At 35.6% G+C, this 12,620-nt stretch overlaps 1 protein-coding gene across 5 annotated transcripts in view; it reads right to left on the bottom strand.

Annotated features, from left to right (window-relative positions):
• The window catches only part of LOC117172354 (synaptotagmin-10-like), a 476,779-nt gene that overhangs the window by 221,883 nt on the left and 242,276 nt on the right, over positions 1-12,620 (bottom strand). For 2 of the 5 annotated variants that reach the window (XM_033360185.1, XM_033360188.1), the window contains 2 exons: positions 8,650-8,850; positions 7,419-7,812 (listed from right to left, as the gene is read on the bottom strand). In XM_033360185.1, the coding sequence (XP_033216076.1) occupies positions 7,722-7,812; positions 8,650-8,850 (292 nt within the window). In that variant the 3' untranslated portion in view covers positions 7,419-7,721. Of the gene's footprint in view, positions 1-7,418; positions 7,813-8,649; positions 8,851-12,620 lie in introns of those variants that run through there. The other 3 variants (XM_033360186.1, XM_033360187.1, XR_004467013.1) reach the window with 2 other exon arrangements.

Genomic DNA, 12,620 nt, shown 5'->3' with positions numbered 1-12,620 from the left:
ATCTTCAACTGGAAAAGCTGAATTTTAAATTATAAAAATGAGTTTTCAACTAAAACAATCAATCTACAACTTAAATAGTTAAAATTTACACAACATATTTGAACATATTTGACATATATATCATTTGACCCAGAATTTTATGAAACCTATAGATTCATAAAGTCTCAGAAAATGATTTTTAGTGCCTGTTTTGATAATCTTAAAAATCAGTTGTCTCTGGATGGTTTGGAAGATCTAAATTCAAAATCTAAAATTCTATCGGTAAACCTAGAACTTAATGGAAGGAAAGTATCCTGGAGATTCTTAATCAATGGTTACTAATATGGGCTTTCTGTTCGCTATTAATAAATATAAATTTAGCTATTAATTAGCTAAATATATTTAATAAATAATTGTAAGAAAGACGAACGATACAAAATATGTACCGAAAATATCCAGCTAATTGTACCAAAATGTCGATATATAGAGCCCCTTTGTCCTGAAATTCGTGCCGAAATTTATATAAACGTAGCCCTGTCATTAAAAAATGTTTACTTTAACAATTGAAACATGTAAAGTTGAAATTAACATCAAAGAAACTGAGCCTCGAACTGACGAGTGTGGTATTTTAGATAAAAGATTAATAGATAAAATATTTAAAACTATGTATTCACTGATACATGCTTGTATTATGTAAATTGAAACTAAATTTCTATTTCAGCGCTTACACTATTCAGTAGTTATCTCAAGTTCAGAAATTATTTTAAAACTTGAGGAAAGTATTTCAATTGTTAACTGTAACTAACTTTAGAAGATAGCGCTAGGCGAACTTTCGAATAAATATTTCAGTTTAAAATTATTTAGTTATTTAGAGAGTTACACAGGCTTCTGCTTTCTGTTCAGGTAAAAGTTGCGAAATTCTTATTACGGCATATTCTATTCGTTGATGAACTCTCTAGAAATGTTTTTGCTATGTTTATATTTACAAACATGTATTTAAGAAAAAAATTGTTTGGAAAATTAATGATTATATAAGTCCTGTATAAAATATAGGCTAAATCGCATCACAGAGACTCGTAGAGAATCCGTCAAAGAATAAAATTAAGTGAGAAAAAAATAATTTCAAATGTTTTTTTCTTTAAAACTCGGCTAGTAATAGAAGCATTTTATTTAAATTAAAAGGTAATTGTTAACGACGCTTAATTTTTAACTTGGAATAACTTCTTTACATAGTTTTTCATTGCGTCGAATTGGAAGTCTGAGAAATTTAACAATTCTGGCCCTACTGGCGTTTAGCACCAAAAAATAGACTAGGTATGATAGAACTATGCCTTCGAAATGAAATCATTCTCAACCAAATAACATTCTGTACAATCGAAATCACCATTTAAAGATGAAAAAGACTTTGGTTCCGCGATGAAGTGTTTTTAAATTAAAAGAAGAAAATGTATTATTAAAAAAAATCCAGTTTCGAGAAACAGAATGTAGAAATTTACAATTTCAAAGTGACAGGAGCCTAAAACTGGAAAAGGCTCGGTTGCGAAAAACGATTAAAAGTACAATTTTCAGTATAAATAAAATGTAAAATCTTGCTTCTAAAATCTTGAGTTGCTAAATTTTGATTAGAAAAAGTTAACCAATTCCGAGGAAATCATTCAAGAATTTGGAAATTCAAATTCTATTTGGTTTGAAAATTGTCTTTGGATAAAGCGTACAATCAATTCTGTAATTGAGAAAAATAATAAAAAACTTGCTCCAGAGATATAAGGGAGCCGAATAGAAATAAAAAAGAGTTCATGCAAAAAAATTAATCCATTGCTGGAAAATAAAGATTATGTGTCGCGGTCTCGCTCGCACTGTAACATATGAGTTGTCGCTGAAAGACGTACAAAGAGAAGAAAGGTATATGCTTATTTGTAAATGAATAATAATAATAATAATAATAATATCAGTTGGTTAGAAGCTCGGACTTCATCTCAGAGGTCCGGGGTTCGATCCCTGAGCCGGTACCTCCAGAAATTTATCAATATACCTTTACTGAGGTTCTGGTGGTTTGGAGCCCACCTTAAGCTGTAGATCCCCCCATTGTGTACTTGACTACAACCCAGTCCGTCAATGATGGGGTAAAACCAGGCTTTGTCCAATATGTATGGGCAGACTGCTCTCATCAGATCACTTGATTGCATTATAAAAATGCGTCTGTGACTGATGATATATACCGGAACAACCCCGTGCTAAATGATCATATAAAAAATCCAAATCTAACCAAAAAAATGCCTTCGACACGTTGCGCAGTATAAGCCTGTGACAACATTTCAACACAGAAATGTTTAAAAAAAATAAAATTTAATAATAAAACATCACGTTTAGGGGGAAGGTGTTCCCCCTACCGAAGGTGTTCCGCGTTGATGTCGCGGTAGGGCTTGAGCTCTCCTCTCATGACTTTGACGGCAATGTTGGCGGTAGCATTGCTACTGACAGGGTTTTTTTTGCAAAATAGGCTAATAACGAAGAGGAGAGGGACTAAGTAGAACACCAAAACCCATCACTGAAAAATAGAGAATATATTAAAGATTTTGAAACGCTTGTCGCTTCCCGAGCATCGTCGGGGCGCCCCTGGAGCCACAGCTGGGGACCACAGCATGCGGGACGGAGGCGATGGTGAGCTGCGAGATGGTCAGGCAGATCTCACTAATAAAACAGCTGGCCAGCAAGAACATCTGCGACAAACGGTAAGCAGTGGAACATTAACTGTGCCTGCTGAGGATGCTTTGGCTAGCGCTAGCTATTTGCAGCCAACCACCTCGACAGAAATACCGTGGGAGAGCATCAATTGGGATACAACAATAAAAGAGGAATTGGTATGTCTCTATTATGAAAGTGCGAAGTTTTAAGCAAACAAGGAAAAAGGATACAATTTAAGAACAAAATTTGCTGCAAAGTATCCTAATATACAAAATGTCGCACTAAGAGATTTTATCGATAAGGTGAAAGACATCAGGACTAATCTACATGCTACAGAAGACCGAGCAATGGAGATTAAACAACAGGTTGATTTGGCGTCGAAAAACGACTGCAATGAACATCAGCTAGAGAAAGCCGCTTCAAACGGTCAAGCAGGAGCAGTTGATGTTCTTCCTCAACCTATTGATGATCCAACACCACCACATCCTCCAGAGGTAGATGACCTTATACAACCAGAGGCAGAAGCAGAGGTTCAGCAACCAAAAAAGTGAAGAAAATGGACATACGATATGAACAGAGATGTTATGCGCCTTTATTTTTTGGCAGAGAAATGTGGGCAAAGTATGAGGATTCAAAGTGTGAAAATCCATTAGAACCACATCCGGATATTACTAACGATGATGTGGATAGGGAAATCTCAGAAGAACTACAGCACCTGGAAAGGAATTTTGCTCATGCTTTACTAGAGTTCTGATATGTAGAACCAACACTAAGGCATTCTCTGCCCAAAATGAACATCACAAATAATCTGCGTGCACTAATAGCACATCTCGACAGCAAGGTTTTACCTACGTATTTGAACGTAGAACAAAATGCGTTAGAGATGCAAACTCTTGTATACTGTACAACTGTGGCAACCGTTAGAACGTTGGGCCGGAAAACTAGGCCTGCAAATGCAGTTTTTGTCCCAGTAAGGGATCGAGATCCACCATGGAAGATCAGGTTGGATATGGGTGTCAGCAAAGTAAGGTGCAAATTGGGTCGATTAACTCAATATAAAAAAGGAAATAGTATCAGAAAGCTGATGAACCATGTTACTAAAATCATCCACCCGCGGCACATCGAGACATTAACACCAGCAATATTGGGTGAAACCTTAGACTCTCAACGACAGAGACTTGATGTTCTTACTGCTAGACTGCGCCGATACAAGAAAAGTAATGCACGAAGGCAACAAAACCAAAACTTTCAGCCAGATGAAAGAAGGTTCTATCGTGCACTGAGAGTAAAGCCAAATAACCACCAAGGCACCGAAGTCCCTCAGTTGGAAGATACGACTAACTACTGGTCGGGTGTTTGAGGAAAAATGAACAGATGTAATTTGGACACTGCGTGGTTCAAACTGGAGGAAGTAGGGGCCAGAAATAGCCCAGAAATACATCTGACAAACATCACAGCTTTGGATGTTTCAGTGGTCTTGAGGAGGGCAAGTAATTGGAAAGCTCCAGGTCCGGACATGGTGCACAACTTCTGGTTCAAGTACCTGATGAGTGTGCATCTTGCGTTCGCAAGGTGTTTTCAGAAGATCATTGAACATCCAGATTTGATGCCAGGCTTTATGCTCCAAGGTACTACGTATATGATACCAAAAAAATCAGACGCTCAAAATCCATCTGAATTTCGACCGATAGCCTCTCTTCTAACAATTTATAAATGTCTTACAGCTATAATTGCAGATAAGGTATATTCTCATAGCGACGAGAACGTCATTCTTACAGAAGAACAAAAAGGATGTTGTATAGACTCTGTTGTCATGACTCAAGCTCATAAGCATCAAAGGAACTTACACATGGCACACATTGACTACAAGCAAGCGTTTCTTTCCGTGCCGCATGACTATTTGCTTGAAGTCTTAAAACTTTACAAAATCTGTTCACGCATTATTGACTTCCTAAGCTATACGATGCGGCTCTGAGGTACAAGAACCAAGTATTTTGACCGCGGACAACCAAGGATAAGTAGATCAATACGCTTTACGACGGGTATATTTCAAGGAGACTCCTTCAGCGCACTATGGTACTGTTTAGCGTTGAATCCATTGAGCGAAACACTAAACAGCATGTCTCATGGATTCAGAATTCATGATAATGAGGATGGTCATTAAGTGACACATCTTCTTTACATGGATGACCTGAAGCTGTAGGCTAGTTCGGACTAGATAAATGCAGAACAGTGCATTTAATCAGAGGGGAATTAGGGACCGCAGAGTTAGAGAACGAGTTCGAAAATGACATCGAGGCAATGACTGAAGGCGAATCATATAAATATCTGGGTATTCTTGAATCTAAGGGTATTCAACATACGATAGTTAAGACAAGCCTAATGACTGTCTTCATTACGAGACTCAGATTAATTATAAAGAGTTTTTTCAACTCGGCAAAAAAAATCAGGTCAATCAACACATATGCCATCCCTGTCCTCATGTACTCCTTCGGGCTCATAAAATGGTCTAACACCGACCTTAAAAAGTTAAACAGAATTGTTCGCGTAGAAATGACGAAGCACCTAATGCACCACAGAAATTCAGCGATTGAAAGGGTTGTTCTATCAAGACATTTAGGGGGTAGGGGCGTTGTAGATGTCAAAAAACTGTGTGAGTCACAAGTTATAGAGTTACGAGATTATTTTAACAGCAAACGAAATGTTGCGCTTTACAGAACCATCTTTCAAGAGGATCTTGAATACACGCCCTTAAATTTATCCTCAGATGGGGCCTTGAATATCAGGGCAGAAACCATAGAGGAATTAGGAATACAATGGAGGCAGAAAGCCATCCATGGCGAGCACCCCAACATGTTAGATCAAAATAAAGTGGATAGTGAGGCATCTAATATTTGGCTAAGAAAGGGTGTTCTGTATCCAGAGACGGAAGGATTTGTCATTGCAATACAGGACAAGGTTGTCAGCAGCAGGAATTATGGCAAACACGTGTTACAGCAAGACGTGGTTGACCGGTGCCGATTATGTCTAGATACTAAAGAATCCATTGAGCACATTATTGATGGCTGTCGCGTAATGGCTTAGAGAGAATATACGCACAGACATAATGATGTAGCGGGCATTATATATCAACAACTTGCTCTAAACCTAGGACTTTTAAAAGAATGGATGCCCTTCCATAGATACATTCCAATGTCCGTTTTAGAAAGCGAAGATTACATCATACTAGGCAGTCTGATAAGTACCTGAAAATTCTAAGAGATGGCATTAGTATTCACTAATGTGAAACGTTTTCGTCGAGCTTGATCCTTCAAATGACGCCTGTCAAAACTTCAGCCATTTATGTTTACGCATTTACAAGTTACAGCACTGAGAAGCAACTAACCTCCGAGTTTTTTTTAATATGGAAAAAGCTGAGTTTCGAGTTTTGATCAAACATTACTATCTTCGCAAGAAAACGATATCCGAGACCAAGGCCAAGCTGTATAAGTATGACCCGGACTCTGCACCGTCGATTAACCGAAATTTGCAGTCAACCTATACAACCAAGATACACAAGTATAGCGAATTAAGGCATGAAGTAAAGACCATATTTAGGAAAGTGAATCATGCATCTATTCATCCCATTGTGATTTCGGCTACAGGCAATGTGCACGCAAAATGCACTGAACATCTTGAACATTTAGGTGTCAGTAGGGTATTGGCAGCAGCTCAGAAGGCGGTTTTATTAAACACCTGTCGCATTGTAAGAAACTTTCTTGATCATCAGTAAGCGAGCAATTGTATACCTACAACATCATCGCAGGAGGTTTCAACCATGTTATTAAATTATTTGAATCAAAACTCATAACATTCTAATCTCATGAGTCACTGGATTTAGTCCGTGGTTATGATGTATAAACGGGTTTAACTGAGTAAAAGTTTAATAAAAACACTTAATAATAAATTTAACATATATCATTTTTGATGGCACGGCAAAAAGTTAAGTAAAAAAACCTTATAAAGTGACTTTTATATTAAATGGAGATCTAGGATTTTTGTTGGGAATTTGATTGATTCAAGAGATTTTTCTTTGACAAAAGAAGCGTTTTATTATTGTATTGTGAAAAAAGTAGGAACATACATATGATCAGAAAAAGGTCTTACAAAAAGGTAAGTGGCTAGAGAATTTAAAAATAAAAAAGATGAAGATGGGATACAAGTACAGTCAACTATTTGCTTTTGAATCACCAACAGTCTTATTTTACGATATGAAAAACGAGATTTCGAACAAATCCTTTTAAGAGAATATGTATTAGATTGTTTGAGAATTTTATATGCACAACGCCCAGTTTCGGGAAAATGTTGGTTATCTAGTTCTGCACTTTAATCATTGAAAGATACATAATGTTTCAAAATTTATAATCATATCAATAAAACTGTTCACAATTTAACAACTTTAAATACAATTCATTTCAACATGAAAGCATTACAGATTATATATTGTATGGGTCAAAATAAAATAGAAACCAAATTTCAGCTTTAAAATTTGAAGGGCCTCAAATAAAAAAAAGAATAGTGTCGAAAATTGAACAATTGTAGAATTCTGCAATTGTTTCATTTTTAATGGAAAGGCTTAAAGTTTAAATTTTTCCAAATGAAAACTTTCCTAATCAAATCATATCAACTTCAATTGATAAAAATTGAAGGAGAATTTCATATTGAATAAGTATAAAATTTCATGTATGTAAATCGTTTGGAGTTACAAAATTTTGAATTTGTTATTAGTTATTGTTATTTTATTGTTATTTTATTGTTATTTTCCTCGATCGTCGGGTAACATTTTACTCACAACACTGTTATGAGGGGATGGATAGTTGTGTGGGTAGAGAGGCCCAGCGGGATGGGTTAAGATTTCCGCCGACAGCGTCGTCTAAATTTATCTTGACCTACTAATAATTCTATCCCCACTCCGCCGCTACTTGCCGCATCTAGGTGTATAATATCCTTGGTCACGTGGCACGCATCACGAACAACTACGAAGCCTTTCCGGCAGCGAGTAGAGTTTGGTCGTGGGGTTAAAGTCCCAAATCGCTTTTCGTGCAGTTATGACGTTTCTCAAGGCTCAGGCATGTGGTGTTTGAGTCAAATTCCCCTCTCTGGACAGGCCTGAATTAAGCTTTTTTTTCATAAATCGGAAAAATACTTATCGCCTCATTTCTTCTAAAAAACAACATATATTGTCTACGACAAATTCTGCTACTTCAAATACGGAAACAGCCCGATTTAAAATGTATTCGGTCCACAGAATAGAAAATTTTAGACACATTCATTATTTGTGACGCGATCCGAGAAAAGGGATCTTCCAGACAAAAGCGAAATTTTACAGGACAAACGATTGAAGACATCTCCGCCGCTGCGCACACGTGCAAATACTCTTTTTCAATGATTCATATTGTGAAATAATGCAGATACACAATTCTTGTTTACACCCCTAGCAAGATCAGTTAAAGAAATTATAGAATCCATCATAATCCGAAAATCTATTTTTTGCCTAGTAGGTCCCTTTTCTTGAATCGCGTCACATTTAATGAAATATTAAGACTTTGCCAGTGTTTACTTTTACTAGTCAAAACTACTCGAATGCTTTTAAATACGAATCGATATTGAAAATTTTTGATATTTGAAAAGTTATTGACAATTGAAAATTTGGGACCTTTTTTAACGATTTCTTTATCTCATTCTTCAAAAAAATATTCTATTATGCGTAATAGTTTACTTTCATCTAATCCACATATTTATTTTAGGAAATTCTAAGCTTGTTACAGGAAAATCGAGAATAATGAAGGTTGCTCAGCTGCAACAAAGTCCATAAAATGGTTAAGTTGGCATAAAAATATAAAACTTGTGTGTTATTATTTTGGAGAAAATATTCATATTAAGAGACATAATGATCTAACATACAGGCCCCTTTTTCTTGAATTATAATGGAAATCGATAACGTACCTGCTGTTGAAGCAGCTTAAGCTTACTGGCAAGAGTTCAGACGATACTGCAGGAATATGTCCAGCAACCGTTTCCATCAACGGGTACCATTGCGCTACTGGTTTTCTCGGATTGTCTAACATCTCCAACCAATGATCTCGACCAACTCCAATGAAGCTTGATCCTATTGCTGTGCATCCCATCAGTTCATTGGACCCGATCCTAAACATCAATAGTAGTAATGTGCATGATTTAAATTGAACTAAATATGAACCGAACTGAATCAAACTGTAAACAAATTAGCTTATCAAATTTGTTTAGAAAATCAATGAAAAAGACCAGATACAGAAAAAATGAATTCTTTCTGTCTTGAAATGCTCACGCAGCGCATTTATTTAGAAAATTAATAAATAAAGCGATGACAATTTGCCATCACTTTTTATCACTGGTGACATAATTTGAGGGAAAATATCAAAGCAGGTTCCTTTGACTCTTCAGGGGTGGCAGGTGGGTCTGTTTTTCGGCAGACCTTAGAAGCTGTTGCCACAGGTTGTTTTTTTCCATAAATTCACTTGAGTCTATATTCGAGGGGAGGTAGATGGCGTCGTCATTTCTTGAAAATACTTTATAATTACAAAATCACTGTCTTCATGGGAGCGGAAGATATGGCCGTATTCCTCTAAATCCCCAGGTGTAACAATAAACTTTTATTATTGTTCATTTAAATTAAAAACTTTAAAATTTGACAACATGTTTAACTAAAGTTTAAAATACATATTGAGCTGACTGATATTAATACAATCATTATTTTAAAATAAAATAAAATATAAAGAGGGCAACTACGAAAATTAACGACTCAATTAAGAAAAAAGACAAACGAGTGAAAAGATTAGTTATTAAAGAGAGAGAGAGAGAGAGAGAGAGAGAGAGAGAGAGAGAGAGAGAGAAATGAGACACAAAAACATTACGATCAGCGATATTTGTATTATAAATAAATAATCCGATTTTCAATTAAAAATTATGACATAACATTTAAAATTATATTCGGTATGCACACATACACACGCATCACTCCAATCTAGATACGAATCATATCCATTAAAAGATTTTATAATTCACATGTACAAAAGACATAAATAAAATGATCAAACTAGTATAAAGTGGGGAACTCAGAAATGCGAATTGAAAAATGTGGATGATTATTTAACGCTTTTAGTTATCGCTTTGTTGGTGAGTCGCTCTTGTAATGAATATATCATGGAAGATGCAGTGGAGAGAAAAATGATTGAACAGCCTGAGTAATTCCGTTAGATCGAGGATTGTTCAGTTAGCGTTCCCAAAGATTATTACATTTGGGGCATTTCTTTAAACTTTCAGAAAACCTATAGTGTTGATCATTTACAAAGCGTCAGTTCTCGAATGTTGCGTTACTAAAAATAAAAAAATACGCTGAAAACATACAATATTCGGATTTCTCAAACCGTTCATTTAAAAAAAAGATTTCAAAGAAAAAACATTTCCCGGGATTAATTAATATGTACCTTACATTGCTCCGCAGAAACATAGTTAAAAGAGTTTTATGATCGTTGCCAATATAATGCGAACACTTGGCGCATTCAACGATACTGCTCCAATTCAATTATTATTATTATGTGGTTCGAAGGAAGCACCTTCCCACTCTTCATCATTACTTCTGGCGACTCACCAATCATCTAAGTTACATAATAACACGTGACAATCCGTTTGCCGCGTTTCCAGATATTCGAGAGCGAATTTCTGCAAGCCAATCTCTAGTTCGGAAGTGAATCGCTATATATGCATAAAATTTCCTGTGCGCTAAAATATGAATTCGTTACGCCACACAGGGTACGCCAAGTTCTCTGGTGTAAATGTTAACGGGCGCACAATGGGTCTGTATATGGAAGATAGGGGACAATATTCTGTGAATATTTTCATTAAAAGTAGTAAATAATATTCATAGGCACCTAAAAAACTTGAAAACGTGTGCCGATATTTGCCTATTTATAATTTCTTTCTTTAAAACTCGCGGAATACATCTCAAGTACCCCAATAATTGTTTTATAGATATTTTTAGCTGTTAATTTCACATTAAAAGATTATTTAATAGAATATTATGTAAAAAATGATTGAAGACGTTTTAATGATATAATATGGTACCAATTATTATTAACAATTTATTGCGAAATTTTTTAAAATGATTTCTAACTAGTTTTTTTTCTGAAAATACGGGGCAAAATACGGAAAAAATATTTTGTACGTTTTGTACAAAAAACTTATAGATTAAAAGCTATTACGACTGAAAATTGAAAAAAATTCATTTTCGGCTATTACATTGCCGTCACGAAATATACACGTGCAGTATAATATCTACATGGATCAAAACGTGGAAAACGAAACGACGGAAAAAAATGTTTAATTCTAAATTTTGCGGGTTCTTGACCATTTTCACGTTGTACATACGACGAATTATCGATCAACATTAAGTGTCAACGCAAAATCCCTTGTTTGCTTCAAGAATTCAGGTTTGTTAATTTCTTGCCTTGTGATGGATAAAAATGGAGGTATTTTGACTTCATCGCCAGCTAGCTTCACTTTGTCTAATTCATGAAAAATGTAAACTACTAAATAAATATAAAAAATAATTTTTTCATTCAAAGTAAGAATTTGATGTATATTGTGGACATACAAATTAATAGTTTTTAATTTCAAAGGTAAAAAATGAAGTATTTGAAGTTTTTTGTTTTTAAATGAAATTAAAAAAAAAAGTTTTTGCATAATCAAAAACAAGCTTTCCATTAATCGATGGGCATTTACTCTACTCTTTGTTTTTGTAGGTCGCTCTTTGACCGATAACAGCTTGGATGACGCACTACTGTTTTTGAGTCATCGTGAAATACTCGAATTCCTCAAAAATCATCTAAATGATGGATATCAAGTGGCGGAAAAAATGTTTGAAGAGCATTTCTCGCTTATTATGGTGGAGAAATATCTACTTCCCAAAGATTTTGTGAGTATAATGATCAAGATCATTCATGATATCAAAACGAGGGGGCAGCAAAAAAATAGAACATTGCATGTTTTTCTAAAAAGCAATGAGTCTTGTTTGAAAAAAACCTGCAAATTTCCTGCAAATTGTGAAATGGGTCCCCCTGTATGAAAAAAAAAGAAAATGGCGGAAAAGGGAACAACTGCTGGGAAAGCTTTGGCGCTTTATCTTCACGAAGCCAGTACCGGCGAACTCTACTTTTTCGCAGCACATCTTGAAGTGCTGAAGACATGTGTTTTGCTGCGGACTTCGAATTGAAGCAAAGTGGCAATATGGATGCTGCTCGCGTAGTTAGGTATATTTCTCAGAATCATCAAAAAGAGGATTTCAATATCGGGAGCATTATGAGACCCAGAACAATTTTCCAACAACCAGTCCTCTTCGAGCAGTTAAGTGGCTTTTAATCTAGAATGCTTCCAAAAGTGTTTATGAAGAGACTCGCGAAGATCTTAATCAAAATTTACCGACTTACGAGGTCATGGGTGAGGTTGAAAAAGATACTATTCTTCTGGCGTAAGTGTGACCGGACATTGCGCCGAGATACAATTACAAAATGACTTGGATCACACCGCAACGTTTTCAAGCATGTGGATCACGAGTGTAAGTAATCGTTCGAACTCGAAATTAATATTTTCCCACGGTTTCCCCTCCTGAAATGTTTTTTACACTTGTTCTTAACATTTTTACTCTTATAATTAAAATCAAATCGATCGAACAGCTTTATAAGAGGTTACGTCAATTATTCAAACTGTCAAATGCAGTCCCGCCCAGGTAAATAACGTTCGCCGTCTTTGATATGTATTATACATAATTTTCTACAATAACACAGCCACACAAAAAAAAGTGGGCGGATCTGGTAACAAGACACACGTATTCCTATGGATTTTGGGGCGCTGAATTCAAATTCGGTATCAAAAATCACCCA

This window comes from Belonocnema kinseyi, chromosome 5 (assembly GCF_010883055.1).
Source record: "Belonocnema kinseyi isolate 2016_QV_RU_SX_M_011 chromosome 5, B_treatae_v1, whole genome shotgun sequence".
Lineage (NCBI taxonomy): Eukaryota > Metazoa > Arthropoda > Insecta > Hymenoptera > Cynipidae > Belonocnema > Belonocnema kinseyi.
This window is presented reverse-complemented; position numbering and strand designations above follow the sequence as displayed.